The 21,102-nt window shown below is 38.7% G+C and overlaps 1 protein-coding gene across 1 annotated transcript in view; it reads right to left on the bottom strand.

The window, feature by feature from the left end:
- sntg2 (syntrophin, gamma 2) overlaps positions 1-21,102 on the bottom strand; it is a 290,541-nt gene that overhangs the window by 168,141 nt on the left and 101,298 nt on the right. Inside the window, exons 4-5 of the mRNA XM_073055362.1 lie at positions 19,173-19,229; positions 19,021-19,078 (exon numbers count right to left, since the gene is read on the bottom strand). Coding sequence (XP_072911463.1) covers positions 19,021-19,078; positions 19,173-19,229 — 115 coding nt within the window. The remainder of the gene's footprint in view (positions 1-19,020; positions 19,079-19,172; positions 19,230-21,102) is intronic.

Genomic DNA, 21,102 nt, shown 5'->3' with positions numbered 1-21,102 from the left:
ACCACTAACTAGCAGTCATGCGATAAGGAGAGCTGAGTGTATCAGTTTCTCCCTGCCAGTAAATAGCCTTTCCAAGTGGCATCACGCAGTTCCTCCTCACTGGCGACACATGGAAACTGAGCTCCATTTGGACTCAGGCTGAACTACGGAGGATGAGGAGGAGGTCTGGCCCCTGCACTCGTAGCACACGGGCCCACCGGAGTGTGGACACACGCCGGTGCTCGTGAACCCGATCCCCAGCTATGGGTAAATAGACCCACTGCTTTGTGGGTAGCCTCAGGAGCGACAAAGGCTAGGGAAGTAAACTCTGACAGCAAGTCCTTAATGAAGTCCATAAGACGGCTGGATGTCATTGATCATCCTTCTGGCAGCTCCTATAGCCAAGCTGGTACCAATCATAAAGCTTCATAAGCTTTCCTTGGACTACACTAGTGAGGCTGAGATGGGGATATTGACAGCTGAGCATCGCAGGATCTCCACAGCTTTTGCCCAGGCTTGTGAGGATAATCATCATCACCCATTGCCCTTTGAGACAGACGGATACCAACAACAATGACAACTAGGTTAGATGCCCATTTTTGTTGTCACGTAGCAATTGAGTGAATGGACTATGTTTCCATGCTCTTTGACTCTATCAGCTAGGAGAAAAATTAACTGGGGCCTTTATTGCTGTTGCTTGGTGACATATGATAAATTAAGGGATGACCCCTCCAACTAAAGCTCTGCTATCAAATTGGGTTCAGTTTTCATATTCCTTATGACAGTCAGCTTACCAAGAATGCTGAACTCCATCAATTTCATTTCTCCAATCTTTTCCTATAGCTTAATTTTCACAGATGACCTGGAAGCAGTGACTATTTTAAGCACTCTAGATTGAGAGATCTGTATTAGCAAATATTACTACTTCAGCTGAATCAAAACTGCTTTAAAAAGTGTCTAAGCCACCACTTGAAGATGCTGTATTTAAATGCACGTAGCTTTTGCAATGAGGTGGATGAACTTGTGGCTCAATTAGAGATTGGTCGGAATGACATGGGCCTCACTGAATCATGGCTGAAAGAAGGTCATAGTTGGAAGTTTAACATCAAAGGATATACTTTGTATTGAAAGGATGAGTAAGAGATGGAATTACATCTTTAGAAAGACATAGGGTTACAGAATGTTGAATTTGTGGGTGGAATTAAGAAACTGCAAAGGTAAAAAAACATTATTGGAATCATGTATAGGCCTCCAAGTAGTAGCCAAGATGTGGGGTTGAGATTGCAAAGGGAGCTGGAAAGGGTAATGTCACAATTATTATGAGTGACTTCAATATGCAAGCGGATTAGGGAAATCAGGTTGGTATCAGTTGCAAGGGAGGGAATTTGTTGAATGCCTATGAGATGGTTTTTTAGAACAGCTTGTGCTTGACCCTACTAGTGGAAGAGCCATCTTAGATTGCGTGTTGTGTAATAACCCAGATCTTATTAGTCAGCTTAACGGAAAGGAGCCCTTAGGAGGCAGTAATCATAATATGATTGAATTCATACTGCAATTTGAGAGGGAGAAGCATAAGTCACATGTATCAGTATCACAATGGAATAAAGAGAATTACAGAATAATGAGAGAGGAGCTTGCCCAGGTGGATTGGAGGGGAATACTGGGATGATGGCAGAGTAGAGGTGGCTGAGGTTTCTGGGAATAGTTCATAAGGCGCAGGATAGATGTGTCTCACAAAAGAAGTTGTTCTCAAATGGCAGGGCTAGGGAATCATGGCTGACAAGGGAAGTTAGCGACTGCATAAAAACCAAGGAAAGGGCATATAAGGTCATAAAAGTGAGTGGGAAGTTGGATGATTGGGAAGCTTTTAAAATCTAGCAAAATGCAACTATAATGGAAAATATGAAATATGAGGGCAAACTAACCAATAACATAAAGCAGGACACACTAAGATTTTTCAGTTATATAAAGTGTAAAAGGGCAGTGAGAATTGATATTGGACCACTGGAAAATGATGCTGGTGAGGTAGTAATGGGAAACCAAAAAATGGCAGATGAACTTAATAAGTACTTTGCTTCAGTCTTTACTGTGAAATACACTAGCTGTATATCGGAGGTCCGTGAGTGTAAGGAAGCAGGAATGAGTGCTATTTCTATTACAAAGGAAAAAGTTCTAGGCAAACTCAAAGGTCTTAAGGCAGACAAGTCATCTGGTCCGATGGACTATTTCCCAGAGTCCTGAGGGAGGTAGCTGAACATGCATTGGTCATGATCTTTCAAGAATCACTTGATTATGGTATGGTCCTAGAGGACTAGAAGATTGAAAAGGGAAGAAGACAAAAGAGAGGAAATTATAGGGCTAGTTAGCCTAACCTCAGTGGTTGGGGAAGTGTTAGAGTCCATTATTAAATGAGGTTACAGGGTACTTAGAGACTAATGATAAAATAAGTCAAAGTAAGCATGGTTTCTGTGAGGAGAAATCTTCCCTGACAAATCTGTTAGAATTCTTTGAGGAAGTAACAAGCAGGGTGGACAAAGGGGAGGCAGTGGATTTCATTTATTTAGACTTTGAGAAGGCACACTGCTTAACAAGATAAAATCCTATGGTGTTACAGTAAATGTACTGGCATGGACAGAGGAATGACTGATGGGCAAGAGGCAGTGAGTGGCAATAAAAAGGGCCTTTTCTGGTTGGCTGCCAGTGACTAGTGGTGTTCTTCGGGGTCGGTATTACAACCACAACTGTTCACGTTGTTTGTCAATGATATAGATAGTGGAATTGATGGCTTTATAGCAAAGTTTGTGGATGATATGAAGATAGGTGCAGAGGTAGATAGTGCTGAGGAAGCAATGTGATTACAGCAGGACTTAGACAAATTAGAAGAATGAGCAAAAAAGTGGTAGATGGAATACAGTGTCCAGAACTGTAAGATAATGCATTTTGTTAAAACGACCAATTGTGCAGAAAATGATCTAAACGAGGAGAAAATTCAAACATCCGAGGTGCAAAAGGACTCATGCAGGACTCCCAGAAAGTTAATTTTCAGGTTGAGTTTGTGATAAAGAAGGCAAATACAATGTTGGCATTTATTTCAAGTGGAATAGAATATAAAAACAAGGGGACAATGCTGAAGTTTTTAAGTTACTAGTCCAGTCACACTTAGAGAATTGTCAACAGTTTGGGACCCCTTATTTCAGAAAGGATGCATTATCATTGCAGAGAGTCCAGAGGAGGTTCATGATGATGATTCTGGGAATGAAGGGGTTAACATATGAGGACCATTTGGCAGCTTTTGGCCTGTACTCACTGGAATTTAGAAAAATGTGTTGGGATTTTATTGAAACCTACCAAATTGTTGAAAGGACTAGATAAGGTGGAGGTGGAGAGGATGTTTCCTCTGGTGGGGGTATCCAGAAGTACAGGGGACAGCATCAAAATTGAAGGGCAACCTTTCAGAAAAGAAGCAAGGAGGAATTGTTTTTAGCCAAAGAGTGGTGAATCTGTGGAATGCTGTACCACAGACTGGAGTGGAGGGTGAGTCTGTGAGTATATTTAAAGCAGAAGTTGATAGATTCCTGATTGGTTGGGGAATCAAGGAACATGGTGAAAGGGCAGGTGTATTGGGTTGAATGGGATCTGGGATCAGCCATGATGAAATGGTGCAGTGGACTCAATGGGCTTAATAGCCTAATTCTACTCCTATGTCTTATGTTCATTTCAATACCCACAAAATGCTGGAGGAACTCAGCAGGCCAGGCAACATTGATGGAAAAGAGACTCAACCTGAAACATTGACTGTTTATTCTTTTCCATAGATGCTGCCTGACCTGAGTTCCTCTAGCATTGTGTGTGTAATGCTTCGATTTCCAGCATCTGAAGATTTTTTTCTTGACAATGTTCATCTCCCTGCAGTGTGTGGCTTTTCATCGTTTTCATTTTCTCAGAGTTTACCAAGAAGTGCACGAGTGGCAAGCTCACCTGGAAAAAACCTACTGGAAACACTTTAGATGAGGATGGAAAGATATAAAAGAACAGGTGTTGTGTCTCCTGCAAAAGCATGGGGAAGACCTAGGAGAAAGGAAATGTTTGCTGGAGATAGAGACACAGACACAAAAGGGGTGCGAGGAAGGAAGAATATGGGGTGTTTGTTTGGATGTACAGGTCATAAATTAATATGAATCTGAATCTGAACTATGAAGGTAATTTCACTGAATTTGACCCGAGTGTTATTGGCTGGATTAAGTCTGGATACACAGTAGATTCTGAACTTCTTTTGCAACATTGGTTTGTAATATTCTTTCCACTGATGTTAACCTGCACTTCAACCTGCATGTCCAGACTCATCACCAAGCTAAATTGCTAAGAGTGTTACTGAAGTTGATAAAGGTGGAGTGGAAATCGCATATATGAAACAAATTCTATAAAAGTTAAACAATAATAATTATCATCATGATTAACATTCTTCACTGCACGAATCCACAGTGAAACTTACATGAATATTTCAGGACCGTTCATAATTTGACGTGTGATGATGGCCTTTGAATGAAATGAATCATATAATTCATGAGGGAATCATAAACTACACTACAGGCTGCTTGTTTTCAGATCAGCCTGTTAAAAATATTCATATACAATAACCAATTTTTCTTGTCTGATGATACTCTGTAAGCAGCGTATTATCTGTACTTACAGACAACATCTGCGTCCTTATTAAGAGGTTTGGGTATTCAGTCAAAGTAATATCTCACTTGTCTGATGACATATAGAAGGGATTTGGGGATTACAGGATAATTATGAAATCTATTTGATGTTTGAAGATGACAGCATGTCTACAGTAACTGCTTGTTTTTATGAAACAATTGTAAAATCTCTACTTGCTCAGGTAGCTGCTTTTCAAAGGGTTTCTGAAAGTACTATTTATATTATGAAAAATTCCAACTTGAAGCCAACAATCACTTTTTTCTGCTTTTCTACCCTTCTGTGTGGCAGCATCTTTTTATGTTATAAATTTTGTAAGCAAAGTCGTTCCAGCAGAAAAGTATGTACTCTGTAAATAGATCATATTTGCATCCACAATCTCATCATCAAGCATACAAGTATTTTACTTTGAACTATTCTGAGAAAAAATGCTTTCAGAGTAGAAGTACACTGCATAAAGATATCCAGAGATTGGACCATTAGCACATGATATTTATGTGTAAATTGAGCATAAAAACCTTTTTGCAAATGCTGGGTCATTATCAGCTTAATTAGCATCTAGTGGGAAATTTGGCCAACATTAAATTCACCTTCGTGAATCAGAATTTTGTTCAGCATCTGTCCTACCTTTAAATACGTCACAGGTTGTGTCATGCATATTTTTCTCACTGGAAACTGGAGCTTTTAGAGAAAGTTACTATTTTTGCTATTGATTCAGAAATGAAAAACAAACAAGAACAGTTTGCACACAGGAAAAAAAAAAGATGATTAAAGCCACATTACTGCCCTATGCACAGCCTCATTTCTCAGTGGCCAGCTTTATGTTAGTTCATTAGAGTTACCCTCAATGATCTCTGCATTTTTTCTTTAAATTTCACTTGTTTACTGTACAAGAGTGATCACTGCCTCCTTATTTAATCCATAGTTCACTATGGCTTGGGTACACTCAGGAGTCAATCAGACCAATAAATTCTATGTGCTGAAGCACACTGAACAGCATGCAGCCATCCCTAAACCACATAGCGACCTTTTCTATGGTTTGCACTGTGACTTATATGATAGCAGGTCTTATCAGAGACAACTCCCTTCCCAATGGCCAGACATCAACAATGAGCACCTGTAAGCTCCTACTGGAGGTTAGAATGGGAAGTATGCCATTCTTATTTCACCTGAGCAAGGTGAAAATTATGATGGCAGTTCATTTCTACACACTTTTTAAGAATTTCTTTTGGAGATGGTGTGGGTGTTTACACCTTATGCAATACCAGTTTGGAGCATTTAGAGCATAGGGTGGGATGTTTACCTATTGTTACTCACATATCTGCTCTTATTATTCTTGGCTGACAGCATAAACAAATATAGAATCAAAGGATAGTTCTGCACATTGTTCTGGCCATTGGGTATAAAACTTATCCAGAGAAAATCCATTGTGCTAAGCCAAGGGAGATTTGGATTGTGTCATATTTGAAGGACGGAATACAATGCATAGCAGGTGCAACAATAAGCACTCTGCTTACACTTTATTTCACTGCCATGTGATGTCAGATAATTGCAAGGAATTTCAACTGTCCAGTACATTTGTAGAGCTGTATTTGAAAGAAACAAGGAAGGACAATTTATTGCCACAGTATTGATGATCTGTCTCTGTCGAAGTCATATACCTTCTGAATGCAGCTTCATGCCAGGAGCACAGAATCTGTGTATCTGCGCAAATATTTAAGGAAAGCTCAATCTGCTTTGATATAAATCATCTCTACCCTAATAGCTTGAGTGCTTGTTATACACTCCAGTCTCTGTACTAAAATCAGGTGCAATTCACATCAGACAGTTTAATTCTAGTTTTGGACTGTCTTTTTGACACATTTGGCTAGATGGATTCAATCAACTGAAGAAGTTGAAATGAGGAGCATTTGTTAGTTGCAAGTGACCAAGTGACCTGAATTTTTTTTAGCAATAACAACATTCTATGTCATTGATCATTAGTTGTTTGAGTTGATGGGATTGAAGATACTGTGGCTTGGTTTTTGTTGGGTATTGCTTGCTGTTCTAATCAGGTTAGATACACCACGGAAACATTTGCCACAGTTATGCCATGAGATTCAGTCATTTGAATGAGAAAAGTAGGTTACAGAACAGAAACAGAAACACAATTCAAAAACATAAAACTATGTTTTTTTAAAAATGTGTTCAAATGCTTTTAAGTTAATTTCATTTAAAATATATTCAGTATTAGAAGTTGTTATATTTCTTTGACATCTAATGAATAAATTTGAATAGTACTGAAAAACCGAGAGCTAACAATGTGAGAGAGAGCCTTTGGCTGTTATCAAAGATCCCACCAAGTTTTCTGTGGACATAAGTTGCTGTGAATCATTCATAATTGTTACATAACTGGAATCACAAATATTACTCAAGGTCTTCCTGATTCCTCAAGATTCATCTTCTTGACCTGTAGAAGGGAAGTTCTGAGGATAAGTGTAAGCACTGCGATCAGTTCAAGAAAATCCAAATCTAGAATGGACACCTCCAAGTTAATCAGCCAAAACAACATCCTAAATAGAACTTGCAAGCAGATAAAACTGAGGAGGATTGTATTCAGCATTGGAAAAATGCATATACTTCAGAAAAAACAGGGGAACATACTAAGTTTCTTGTTAATGAATGACATTGAACAGGCTAGAGAAGTTTGCGAGTGGCATGGTAGGGTAGCTTGTGGAGCTGCTACCACACACTTTCACTAATCCAGTTCCATTCTGATCTCTAGTGCTGTCCCTGTAGAGTTTGTACATTCTCCCTATGCCCATTTGGCCTCCCCAGTAGTTCTGGTTTCCTTCCCCTTTCAAAGCATGTGCTACTTTTATATGGTAATTGCACATTGTAAATTGCCCCTGTACGCAGGAAGCGAGTTGTAAAATCTGGGCAGGGGTTGAGTAGAATAATATGATAGAAATATGGAGAGAACAGAAGTAGATGTAAATATGTAAAAGTATGCTGTATGTCTTTCCCCCCACTCCCTTGTGCTGTTACCTTCAGAAACCCCTGGATTTATAAACCAAGGTCAATGATACGTCCCAATGCTCTAACATACTTGTTACTCCTACCAATACCAAAATGTATCACATAATACTTCTCAGGATTAAGCCCTAGCTGCCATTGCTCCATCCATTTTAGCAACTCATCAATATTGCCAAGACACCAGCCTCAAATATCAACAACACAACTAACATTTGAGAAGAGATGGTTTTGCACAAGTTTCATTCTTACTATAACTATCATCTATTTTTCATAATATCCATATGGAAGGAGGGTTGGATGCCAATGAGTTTGCCAAATCTGTTCAGGAAGTTTCCTTAATAAATACTTAGAGATCCCAACTACAGAGAATACGATACTGGACAGAGACATGGTTCAGCATGGACTAGAAGGGCTGAAAGGCCTGTTTCTGCGCTGTAGTGCCCTATGACTCTATGAAGCTATCGCAGATTTATTTCATGCCTTGAAGTTAAGTTCCCCAGCTGCCACCCTGAGATTTGAATTCATGTATCTAGATCTGCGGTGCAGAACTTCAGTGTTCAACCCGCAAGTTAACCACTAATTATCCTAATTTGGACCTGTTTCTGAATGAGAGTAATATTAATTTTGACACTTAAAAGAGATTTTTCTAACTTACATCCCTTAATAATATACATATTCAAGATAAGAAAACTTTTAAATGATTGATAGCAAAGACTAAATTTAAACATTAAGGATTTAAAATCTTTGAATAAAGCCAAATCTAAAATAAATATAAAAAATTTAGACAAATTGGAAAAATTGAAGGAAAACAAAAAAAAAGAGAAATAAAGGATGTTTGTATTGTTACATTGTTGATAAGAAGATATTCAAACTATGGCGTGACTCCCAACAAAATGTGGATGAGAATGTAGGAATATAAGATTTGTTAAATAAGTTACATGTCTTACATTTTCAGAAGGAATGTGAAAAAAGAGAATGTAGAACCAGCAGATAGATGTGGTAATCATCATTCAGGAAGCTGAATCACTGGGGTCTGAGATAATGCAGCCCAAATGAAGCCTAGAATTTTCTTACATTTCTGTGAAATAATAGATAATGCTGGAAGGCTGAAGGGAAAAAGTGTCATTTCTTCTTCAAAAACATAAGCCAGGAAATTATAAATTACCTCACAAACACAAGAAAATCTGCAGATGATGGAAATCCAAAGCAAGATACATAAAATGATGGAGGAACTCAGCAGGTCTGGAAGCACCTATAGAAAAGAGTAAACAGTCTATGTTTCAGGCCGAGATCTTTCTTCAGGACCCTTCTTCTTGAGGGTCGTGCTTTTACTGCTGGAGATGCAGACAGTGGGGCTGAAAAAGGGTCTCAGCATGAAAAGTTGACTAGCTGCCCTTTTCCATAGATGCTGCCACCTGCTGAGTTCCTCCATCATTTTGTGTGTGTTGCTATGAATTACTTCACCTTAATTCATTATCATTATAGTGGTACATGTTAATATACAGGGTGAAATTATGCAGAAAGTTCACAGAAGCATGAGCTCATCAGATCCAATTAGTTAGCATTTTGAAAAGACAGAATAAATTTGACAAATTTGAAAGGGACTAAGTGTGACAAACCTTGAAGCATAAGAGAGAAAATAAAATTTAGCAATTTTATATGGATTTATGCAAGAAATTTGATGAGATACAAGAATTATGCAAATCAATTGCATGCAAAATTAACTGATCTGTGGGTAAAAGTGGCATTTCTAAATTGGAAAGGCAAGGGTCAGGGGTTAAATGACCATTTCTAAGTCTACTTAGTGTAGTTGTACAACAGAGGTTTATGTCACGACTGCTATTCCTGAATGATATTGGGGAGAAGCATATTCATAACCTTTCATACTGGAGGAGCTTGGCCTAGCAAACCATCAGTGACCTGTAAACAAATCTGGAAACAACGTGTTTTTCAGTCTGAATTGGACAAACTGGAAGAACAGCATCTCATATTCCACTGGTGTAGCCTATAACCTGATAACATAGTCATTGAATTTCAAACAACCTGCCCCCCTCCGACCCTTTTCTTTCTTCTGATCGACCCAGTCTCTCCTACAACCCGATCCTAACAACTCTGTCTCTTTTCCCCCTCCTGTTCATTATTCACACACTCCTCATACTGGATCCCATCCCCCTATATCAGCCCACATGATTCAATGCTCTATTTTCCTCACCATCTGATTCCATCTTTTACAGCAATTTGATGATTCCATCTATCATCTCTGTTGCTATTTCCACTCCTTCCTTCCTCCATCTGCCTGTCAGCCCTGCTCATCTGCATCTTGCCAGCTCTTGCCTCAACCTTCCTCCTCACTTCTTTATACTGGCTGTCTGTCCTCTGCTCTTTCAGTCCAGATGAAGGGCTTTGACCGGACACATCAATATTCCTTTCCCGCTGTAGATGATGCCTGACCCATTGAGTCTGTCCTTCAGTTCTTTTTTTCCTGCTGCCATTTTCAGTATCTACAGTCTCTTGTGCTCTTCAGTCTCGATCTGACAGTCTACAATTTGACAATTATACTGTAGCCACTATGAGGTCTGGAACTTGTGTTTCAGCTCTTCTCCTTTCACCTGTAATCATTAACTTTGTCATATCTCCTATATTCAGTCATAACACTGGAAACCCCATATGCTTTCCTTTAATCTGAGTACGTAGGTGATCAGGATGATAGTCAGAGAAACAACGCCTAAATAGGGTGCAACAAACTAATGCATATTCAAATTAAAATGGGGATTCTGAGATTGAGGTTAGAGCAACGAAATTGCTGGGGGCATAGTAGAAGTAAGCGGTAGTTTCCAGGTGCCATCCTGGAGCAGACACATCAATTTCCAGATCATTAATCATAGTCAAATAACTGGGTATGGCAGTAAAATCAGTCCTTGTACTGCAGAGTTACAGAAGAAGCAAAAAGTAATTGTAAACTCATATAAGAAGTTAGTTTGTCTGCATCTCAGCTAATCAGGCATTTTAGCGCAATTTTGCAGGACTTATTAAAGAAACAGCACATATTCACTGGGATCCTGTTGTAAATGATATGCTTTACTGCATAAATGCATGTTACTGTTGATAAAAAGGCTAGAGATCTGAAAGGAGATTTGAAAAGTTAGAGATCATTTGATGGAAAATTAAGTAGGTAGACGAAGCAGTCTTTTTTAAGTAGCATGGAAGCAAATGGAGATATTAAGGTGGACGATAGACATACATTCAGGACCACTTAAAAAGGTCTAGAAAAAATATTTTCTTACATGTTGGTGGGAATGTGATTGCACTGTGACTGAATCAAAGTTTAGATGTTTTAAAAATGAAAGATAGAAAGCTTTGTAAATGAGAATATTAAAGGCATGAGATGTGAGCAGGTATCACGGCAGACGTGATTGCTCTTGAATAAAAACTCCAGAGTAGTTTCAAGGACCAAATAGTAAAGTTCTCTGCTGTTATGTAGCTCGCTAATGGGGATTAGTTTTGTTTCATGGAAGATAAAACTGAAGAGCATTATGGTCTTAGACATGTACATATTTCCTTGTAATTGCTCAAAATATTGGACAAACTAATCTTCTTTGCAATTTGATTTCATTTCATTGCTAAAGAGAGCAAAATTTTCCCATTAAGTATTTCTTCTCATGATAAATGTGGGTGTCCATATTGGTAAGAAAAGCTGCTCAAGTGAAATTGCCCCATTGCTATTACACAATATGGCCACAGAGGCTTCTTAAGAAGCTGCTCCAAGTCCAAAGAAAATATCAAGAATACTAAACTTTATGCACCTTTATTTTTGGAAGATCTAAACAAGCATGAAGATGTACATTTCACAACAGCATGATTAAATTTATCACCAAACGTTTGCATTTATGTGACACCTTCCATATGCTAAGTTAAACTGAATGGTACTTTCAGTGACTTTTCTATTTTGTTTTTAATGATATTTTCTTGAAGGAATAAGTTTTTTTCCAAAAGAAAGGAATTGCCCAGAGCTTTGAAGCTGTGAGTTAAATTTTCATTGTGTACTCAAAGTGCAATAATTTTCTAGTTCATTGAGTTATACTGATTACTTTCTTCAGGTTTCATAAACTTCTGCTCAGTAGTTTTACCACAAATATTTTTTTAAAATTTGGACCTCAAATCTCTAAAGGTAAAATGTCATGACACTTTTTTTTCCAAAGAATAAGATACAGAATCAGAATGAACATAGGTATGAGAGCAGTGGAATGCTATTATTAATAGGTATTAGTTAACATGTGGATAATAATAGATAAAAAAAGAAATACAGGTGGGAAAAGCCAGGTAGATAATTAGAAGATAGATAGAGGTTAAATTCATCTTCAACAGAGGCAACAAGAGCACTAATGATTTAGAAACATAGAAACATAGAAATAAAGCTGTGCTGAACATGTCCTTACCCTAGAAATTACCTAGCGTTACCCATAGCCCTCTATTTTTCTAAGCTCCATGTACCTATCCAGGAGTGTCTTAAAAGACCCTATCGTATCTGCCTCCACCACCATTGCCAGGAACCCATTCCATTCACTCACTACTCTCTGTATAAAAAAACTTAACTCTGACATTTCTTCTATACCTGCTTCCAAGCACTGTAGCCTCTCGTGCTAGCCATTTCAGCCCTGGGAAAATGTCTCTGACTATCCACATGATCAATAGCTTGCCCAGGTTTTCCTTCAATTGACATTAAAAATGGGGCAAGTTGTAAAACCTACTTCTTCACATTTTGCTAGATGCTGAAAATAGATTTTATCCACTCACCAATTCCCAATTTTCCAAAATTCTGAGTTACAAGTAGTCTAATTTCTGATGAGTCATTATTAAATGAAAAAAAAATCAATGTAATTTTCTTAAAACAATCAATTGAAGGACATTGAAGTTTCAACACAAACATCATCAAAGAGAACAGAATAGGAAGATTGTTTTGAGACAGATGATAAGTCATGATAATTCTGAATGAAGGGCAGAATGAGCCAATGCCTGCTTCTATTGTCCATGTTTCTATGTTAAGGAAAGCAATTAGAAAAGAAGTTTATAGAAGTTTGTTATTGGTACTACGGGGACTCAAGTGATAATAAGAAAGAGGTTGGAGAGTTATTGTCAAAATATTTCACAGCAAGTTGGTTTGAAACAGAAGAAATGGAAACAAGAGCTACAGAAGTGAATATGAAGGAAGATATTCCTTCTTGAATTGATTCCTGCCTTGGCAAACATGCCTCACTACCTATTTGAAAGAAACAAGGAACAAGAAATAGTAAAGCTGAAACGAATAAAGATAAAAGGATAAAGACTTTGGGAACAGGAGTATCTAACAACCATAAAAATTGGGAAATTGGGAACACTGAGATTTAACAACACTGAAAAGAGGGAAAGGAACAAGGAAACCATCATAATGAAAGCCCTGGGTAAAGATGGAATGTAGGAGAAATTAATTGGCAGAAGGGATAACAACATAAGTAAAACAAAGGGGATGGTATTAGGATAAGGAAATAAATAAAAGAGATACCGAGTGAAGTTGAAATTGTAAACACAAAATATTAACCTCAGCTTCTGTTGAGAAAAAAATGACAACTCGGGTTATGGCCTGAAAATGTAAATCTCATTGTTGATTCTGCAGAGTGTTGAACAAAAGAAGGAGGCATTGTTTTTAAGCTATCATTCAGTTTCATTGGAAGTCCATAAGACATAGGAGCAGGTCATTTGGTCTATCAATTCTGTTCCACCATTCGTTCATGGCTGATTTATTATCCATCTTAATCCCATTCTCCTGCCTTCTCCCTGTGACCTTTAAAGATATACAATGACTTGACCTCGACAGTCATCTGTGGCAATGAATACCACAGATTGACAGATTCTCACCCACTGGTTAAATAAATTTCTCTCCATCTCTGTTCTAAAGTGATGTCCTTCTTTTCTGAGGCTGTGCCTTCTGGCCATAGACTCCCCCACTATAGGAAACATCCTTTCCACCTCCAATCTATCCAGATCTTTCTATATTCAATTGATTTCCATGAGATCTCCCCTCATTCTTCTAAGCTCCAGTAAGTACAGGCCAAGTTATCAAATGCTCCTCATACATTAATCATGTCATATTGAGGATACTCTTCAATGCCAACACATCCTTTCTTAGATGAGGGGCTCAAAACTGCTCACAATACTCTGTGGTCTGTCCAATGTTTTATTAAGTTTCAGCATTACTTCCTCGTTTTTATATCCTAGTCCTCTCGAAATGAATATGAACATTATATTTGGCTTCATTAACACTGACTAAATCTGCAAGTTAACCTTTAAGGAATCCTGCACGAGGACTCCGAAGTCCCTTTACACCTCTGATTTCTGGATTTTCTCCCTATTTAGAAAATAGTCTACATCTTCTTCCTTCTACCTCAGAGCATGTTCATACACTTCCCTACACTGGATTTCATCTTCCACTTTTTTGCCCCTTCTCCTATTTCTTTCTTCATATTCCTTGCTTTCTCAGCACTACCTGCCCCTATACCTATCTTTGTATCATCCACAAAGCTGGCTATAAAAAACATAATTTCTGTCATCCCAATCTTTTGACATATAACATTAAACGAAGCCATCCCAACATGAATCCCTGCAGAACACCACTAGTCACTGAGAGGCAATCAGAAAATTCTACCTTTATTTACACTCTTTACCTCCTGCCAGTCAGCCAGTCTTCTATCTATGCTAGAGTAATTCCTGTAAGACCAAGGACTATTATCTTGTTTAGCAGCTTCATGTGCAGCACATTGTCAACAGCTTTCTGAAAACCCAAGTGCACAACATCCACTGACTCTCCTTTGTCTATCCTGCCTGTTATTTTCTCAAAGAATTCCAAGTGTTTTGTAAGGTGACATACCCCCTTAAGGAAACTGATATTGGCCTATTTTACCATGTGCCTTTAAGTACCCTGAAATCTCACCTGTAATAATGGACTCCAACATTTTGCCAACCACTGAAGTCAGGCTCACTGACCAAAAATGTCCTGTCTTTTGCTTCCCTCCTTTCTTAAAGAGTTGATTGATATTTACAATTTTCCAGTCCTCCAGAACCATCCTGAGATCATCCTAGAATCTAGTGATTCCTGAAAGATCACTACTAATGCTTCCATAATCTTCTAATCTACCTCTTTCAGAACCCTGGGGTACAGTTGATCTGGAAACCAGTCCAGCTGATGGTGGAGAGAGCAACATAGATTTTTTTTTTGTTTATAGCTTACTCACCTTGCTGGCAAGGCCAGCATTTAATATCCACCCTGGGCATTTCACAGTGCAGTTAAGAGTTAACCACAGTGATGGAATTATGTTTCACACTGGGTAATGAGGACTAATTTTAGTCAACTAGATAGATACTTTGAACATTCTGGTGACTTCATTCTATCTTTTACTAAAACTGGGACTTGAATATTCATTAAGACCATTTTTAATGTTTAAATGCCATAAGCACTCTCTTAAACCATGTTTATTTTTAACTATTCCAAAACAAATTCTGAAATTTCTTAGCATCAATTCCAAAACAGAACTTCTCCTCACAATCCCAGATTTAGCAAAGAATGCTCAAAAGTTCACTACACTTTACTCCAAACACAGAATCAGAATTGGATTCATCTGCTGAGTATTTCCAACTTTTCCTATTTTTGTTTCTCTATGAAGGTCACTTTTCTGGGAGTTCTGCAGTTATAGGGGTGAAAGACCAAAAATCAAAGGTCACACCCAACTTCCTTCACTGGTTTCTGAGAAAAAGGTTGACTCTAACTTTGACTTTGAGAGCAGGGGGTGCAATGACAGTGTTGAGATAGGGTAGCCTGCATATTTATTGGCCATGCTGGAAATCTTGATCTGAGGGTGTCTCTTTGAAGCCCATTTTTGGTACTCGCTTTTACGTTAGGTACATTCTACAGATGTTTTATTTTTCTGATCTGATGAATATGTAACTACTTCTTTTTCTGCAAAATTTCTTGTTGGCCTTCAAGCTGATCCTTTTCAGTTCATGCTTGAGATGTGCTTCGATAAAGAGTTGTATAGTGCCATGACAATAACCTCAGGATGATTTTGTCAGGCTCTTCAAATTTTACTCAATATGAGCTTTCATCATTATCCAATAGTTGTTTCTCTATAAGTGAACAGTTCCAATTGTGGTTCAGAGCAATTTGTAAATTGTGCTAGAAATGAATTTTGGGAGAGCTGGACAAAAAGCACCAAAATAAATAAAATTCTCACATTCAATATATCAAAACAACATTTATGACTGCAATTAATTCAACCAGAAATAACATAAAATGAGCTTTCACCATGTAAATACAATTCCCACCTACACAATGCCTGTTTTCCAGATTTTGCACAAATAGGTTGGTCATTTCCCTAGCTGAACATAGGATTCAAACTCATGTATCTGGATTAATTGGCTTAATCTTCTAGATACCAGGTCAGCAATTTACCGTAACTAATATTCTTCAATATCCTCCCGGGCAATTTAAAATAGGCTAAAAATATTGATGAATCGCTTACATTACTTTCCTGACCTCCGTCATCAACTGTAGTACTACAAACCCAATTTCATTTCATTTAAAGGACAACTAAGTAACAGATCTGTCCAGTTATTTACCCGATCACACAGATAAATCATCCATGTTTCAGTTATAGACTTGGTTTTACATTGTAATTTCTGATCTATTCACAATATCATAAAAAATGAATGAGGAATATTCCTGCTGCAGGTTACTTTGCATCATAACTATGAGCACTGTTATGCTGAAGTATAATGCTCATTTATTCACAATTCTGCCATAGGGAAAAACATAGGCCATTAATAACTGCTATGCAGACAAAGAGTGGAGAGGAATACCATGCATAAAGTGTGCTGAATGCTACATGATTTAAATTTCTCTCAATGTATACACGCCAGTACTGAGCTGTCACTGTACAGTAGTTAGCATACACAGTACACTATAATCAATTGTGTGCAGTAATTGTGCACGCAAAGATTTTGGAATTGGGAAAAAGATTCTAACCTTTGAACAGTTCTTCATTGCTCTTGCAGAAGAATAACCAGAGTCAGTCACATTGACGAATGGAAGTTCACTAAGTCCAGCACATTGGATATGGTTGTATGCCAACAAGGTGCTTGGAATTGTGTTTCTTTCGCAGTGCAGCAGCCTACATGACTGCTGCTGATGGTGGTATATTTGAACAAATGAGGTACTACATCAGCATCTTATGCTGAGCAAAACATGGATTAGTCGTTAAAGTTGTATATTTTGGGTGGCAGAGCATCGTAACAGTTAGCGTAACATTATTACAGTGCCGGTAACCCTGTTCGATTCCGTCATTATCTGAAAAAATCTGTGTGTTCTCCCCATTAATCTCTTGGGTTTCCTCCCACATTCCAAAAATAGTAGGTTAATTGGTCACATGGCTGTCATTGGGCAGTGCTGGCTTGTGGACTGGAAGGGCCTGTTTTCATGTTGCATTTCTTAATAAATAAATTCATTTCTGCCAGGCAGTCAATGATATTTATAGAACACAGTAATTTTATTAAATATGGATTCTTTTGGTGGAGGTAATTTTGTTAATGCTGTAGAACCTCCTGAAGACAAGATTCTGAACTTAAAAAGTTATTTCAAGAATTTCTTATTGTAATTTCATCAGTTGCAACTGTCTACTCTTCAAATAACCAAATGTGGATTGCTTGCACAAAATTAATAAAAGATTTAAAAATAATAAACACATGTCTCTACAGACATGAGTCACCCAGGCTGATTATAAAATGGGATTTGCTTACTGCTTTGGAAAACTTTAATATTCGTTTTCATTAAGAACAAATTCCTAATGTATTCCATAGCGTTTCTATTTTCAGTGAAGAATATTTGAAGAACAAAAATGTAACAGATACTGGTGGATTGTGTGAACCATAGTCTTCATGAATAGAGTGTTGTTTTAAGTGCTGAGCTCCTGTTCGAGCGGTACAGTAACATTTCACAGTGCCTGTGATCAGGTTTCAATTCCTGACTCTGTCTGTAAGAATTTTGTGCATTTTTCCCAGGACCTGTGGAATTCCTCCAGGTGCTCCTGTTCCCTCTCACATCATTCCAAAAATGTATGGGTAGTAAGTTGTGGGCATGCTATGCTGGTGCCAGAGGCTGCCCCCTGCATATCCTCGGACATGTGTTTTTTGACGTACATGTGACAAGTAAAGCTAATCATAATCATTAAAGTGAACTATCCTTTATTGAGTCACTCTCAATAACATGAGAGCACACTTACATTCCCTTCATCTCATGCCTATACAAAGGGGGATAAGATTTAAGATTATAGGGAAGATGTTTAAAGGGGATTTGAGGCGTATACTTTCCAATTGCAGCAGCTGTTAGGTGGAATAAGCTGCAGAGGAAGGAACAGTAACAATATTTAAGAGACGGGTATACAATTACTTTAGTGAACAAGGGATAGAGGAAAATAGAATTAATATGGGAAAGATGTAAATAAGGTTGAAAGTGTAGAGAGAAAATCTAGAAGAATAGTGCTGGGTCTGGAAGACCTGAGTTATATGGAAAGATTGAATAGGTTAGAACTTTATTCCATGAACATAAAAGATTGAGAGGAGATTTGATAGAGGTATGCAAAAATTCTGAGGAGTATTAATAGGGCTGGCCAGTGGTGTAGCGGCATCAGTCCAGGACCTCTTTGAGGTGGATGGTCCTCAGTTCGAATCTGGCCAGGTCCCAATCTGGGCAGCAGCAGTATCTGCATGGAAGAAAGGCCTGGTAATCAACTATCGGGTTTCCATGAATCAGTCATTGAATGCCACTCAACAACAACATCGACAGAGTAAATGCAATGCAACGGATGTTGGTGGGCACTACAGCCAGACGTCATGAGTTAAGAGTGAAAGGTGAAAAGTTTAAGGGAACATGAGGAGAAACATCTTCACCCAGAGGGTCATGAAAGTGTGGATTTCAACACATGCAAGCTTGATTTGAATGCTTAAGTGAAGTTTGGATAGGTACATGGATAGGGTGGGGAGGGCTATGTTCCCGGTGCAGGTGGAAGGGAGTGGGCAGTTTAAATAGTGTTACACAGACTAGTGTTACTCTAGTGTTAAACAGTGTTACACAGATGGGCAAAAGGACCTGCTTCTGTACTGTACAATGACTTTACAGGCAATTGGGATCAGTGAAGATAGGCATAATGGACCAAAGGACCTGTTCCATGCTGCACTACTCAAAGGCTCTATGATTTAATTTTAAAATGGCAACTAGAAGAATAAGTTTTCTTGAATGAAACTTACCTGCTTGATCTTTGAAGATTTTTGATATGACAACTGGCACACCATGCTCTGCACCTCCCTAAAGAACAGAGAGAAAACTATCAGAAACCATGATGCATGTTGCTGCAAAATACTATGAACATAAATCAAAGGACAGAGAAAATAACACTTACCTTTATGCTTAGACCCATTCCACCAACAGGCTGTCTGCGAAGTGTAACAGTTCTGTGCTTTAAAAAATTGTACAAACACTAAATTTAGTAGCATTACAAGACGGCATATATATTGACATGAGAAGCAAGTTCTGCTTGTTATTCAATGGTTTAATGGTTCACTTTAATATCAGAGAATCTATGCAGTATACAACCTGAAATTCTCAACTAAATTGTATGCTGGGACTTGTAGTAAAAATTTATTTATCCTTTTGAAGAATTTTGCGAACAGGTACAGCTGTTCAAATCAAAAATGTTAATAAATAACACTAAAACTGGCAAAGATGAAGTCAATATTATTGGGATATCTTCACAGCTGGTGTCTTTTGATATTTTTTTAAATGTTTTATTAAACACCTCCATCTTATTTTCCCAAATCACATAGGGTAAAGTGCTACAAACTAAAATTCTAGTGGATGTGCAGGCTTGCATTACTCCGGTATATCTTTCTGACTCTGCTAGGCAGGAACCAAATGTCCCAAAATCAATGTCAGTAGGAGGAGGGTGGTTGTTGGGATTTGGGGATGAGGCTGCAGGAATCATCACTTTAGTCTCTTTACTGATCTAACTAAGTTATCCTGAAAGGTTCTTGCTATAGGGAGATAATTATTTTGGTTGTTGCTACCTTTAATATGCATACTGCAGTCATTTCATAAACAGTGTTTAGCTGTGTTTCCAGAGACAGAAATCCTCCAGCAGTTTTAGTGTTGTTATTGTGGAGCTTGAAGAAATGCAATGATCATCTACAACAGACTATCAGATTACAAAGTCTTTGATCAAAATAAACAAAAATATTAAGAATAATGTAAATACAAATCAGATAGTTGCTTGAGGTCAGTTTGACATTTAAAAAGACTTTCACCTCGTCCACTGTTTCACCATGTTTCAGCTGTTTATCAGAGGGTGTGATCGTGGGGGGAGGTCAGATCCCCCAAAGGGACGAACAATGCAGAGGGCTGCTGGCAGCAGGTGACACACGAGAAGGAGAGTGAGCCCCCGGGTACCTAAGCAGAGAGAGTCGTTGGGAAAACTTAGAGGAGACCCAGTGAAGGAATGCCTGGTGTCTGGGGGACTACGTTCCCAGCAATGTAACAAGAAACCCTAGAAAGTGAAAGGCCCTATTCCTGAAGGCTTAATGGACCATGCTCCAGTGTGTTGCTGTAGATAGAGGGTATTTATGCTAATGCCATCCTCGACACTGAGTATGTTGTTGTACCGTTCATTTTACAACTGGTAGCTGAAGCATTTACCATTGACCCCATTCAGGGCATTGGAGATCTGGGGGCTTATCCGTACAACAATTATTTTTCAGTAAAGTTGGAGTTCTCGGAGGTCGAGGTGGGAGAGTCTGAGGTCCTTGATACATTCGCACTGGTTTGTCCGGACCCCACTGAGAAGAGTGGTGTTTCAATTCTGGTGGGGTCCAACACCTCTCTTGTGAAGAGGCTCATGGGGGCCTGCAAGGAGAAGGCTGGCGAGAGCTTTCTGGGAACATTGTCCATGCACCTGGTGTTTCGTGCTGCTTTTGAGGAAGTGCGTGACTGCACTGGACCGGATATCGAACTTAGACAAGGGACTGTGCGGTTCACCCAGTTGAAGCCAATGATGATATGGGCCAGGGAAGTAGCAAGAGTGATGTGGACCCAGAATGCCTGAGGGCGAGGTCCTCTTAGTGGACACTCTGGAAGACCACGAGCGTGAGTTGGATTTCCTGCTGGGGTACTGGTGAGGCCCAAATTGCAGAAGCCCTCACTTGTACAGGTGAACTGAATGGCAGTGATTGTCCGGAACACTATGAAGAGGGAGGTCACCTTCATGCAGGGGATGCCCCTGGCACATCTGTTCCTGGTGACGATAACGTCTAGTGCCCCTGTGAGACACGCCAGGGAGA

This window comes from Hemitrygon akajei, chromosome 9 (genome assembly GCF_048418815.1).
Source record: "Hemitrygon akajei chromosome 9, sHemAka1.3, whole genome shotgun sequence".
NCBI lineage: Eukaryota > Metazoa > Chordata > Chondrichthyes > Myliobatiformes > Dasyatidae > Hemitrygon > Hemitrygon akajei.
Note: the sequence above shows the minus strand (reverse complement) of the source record. Positions and strands in the feature narration are given on the sequence as shown.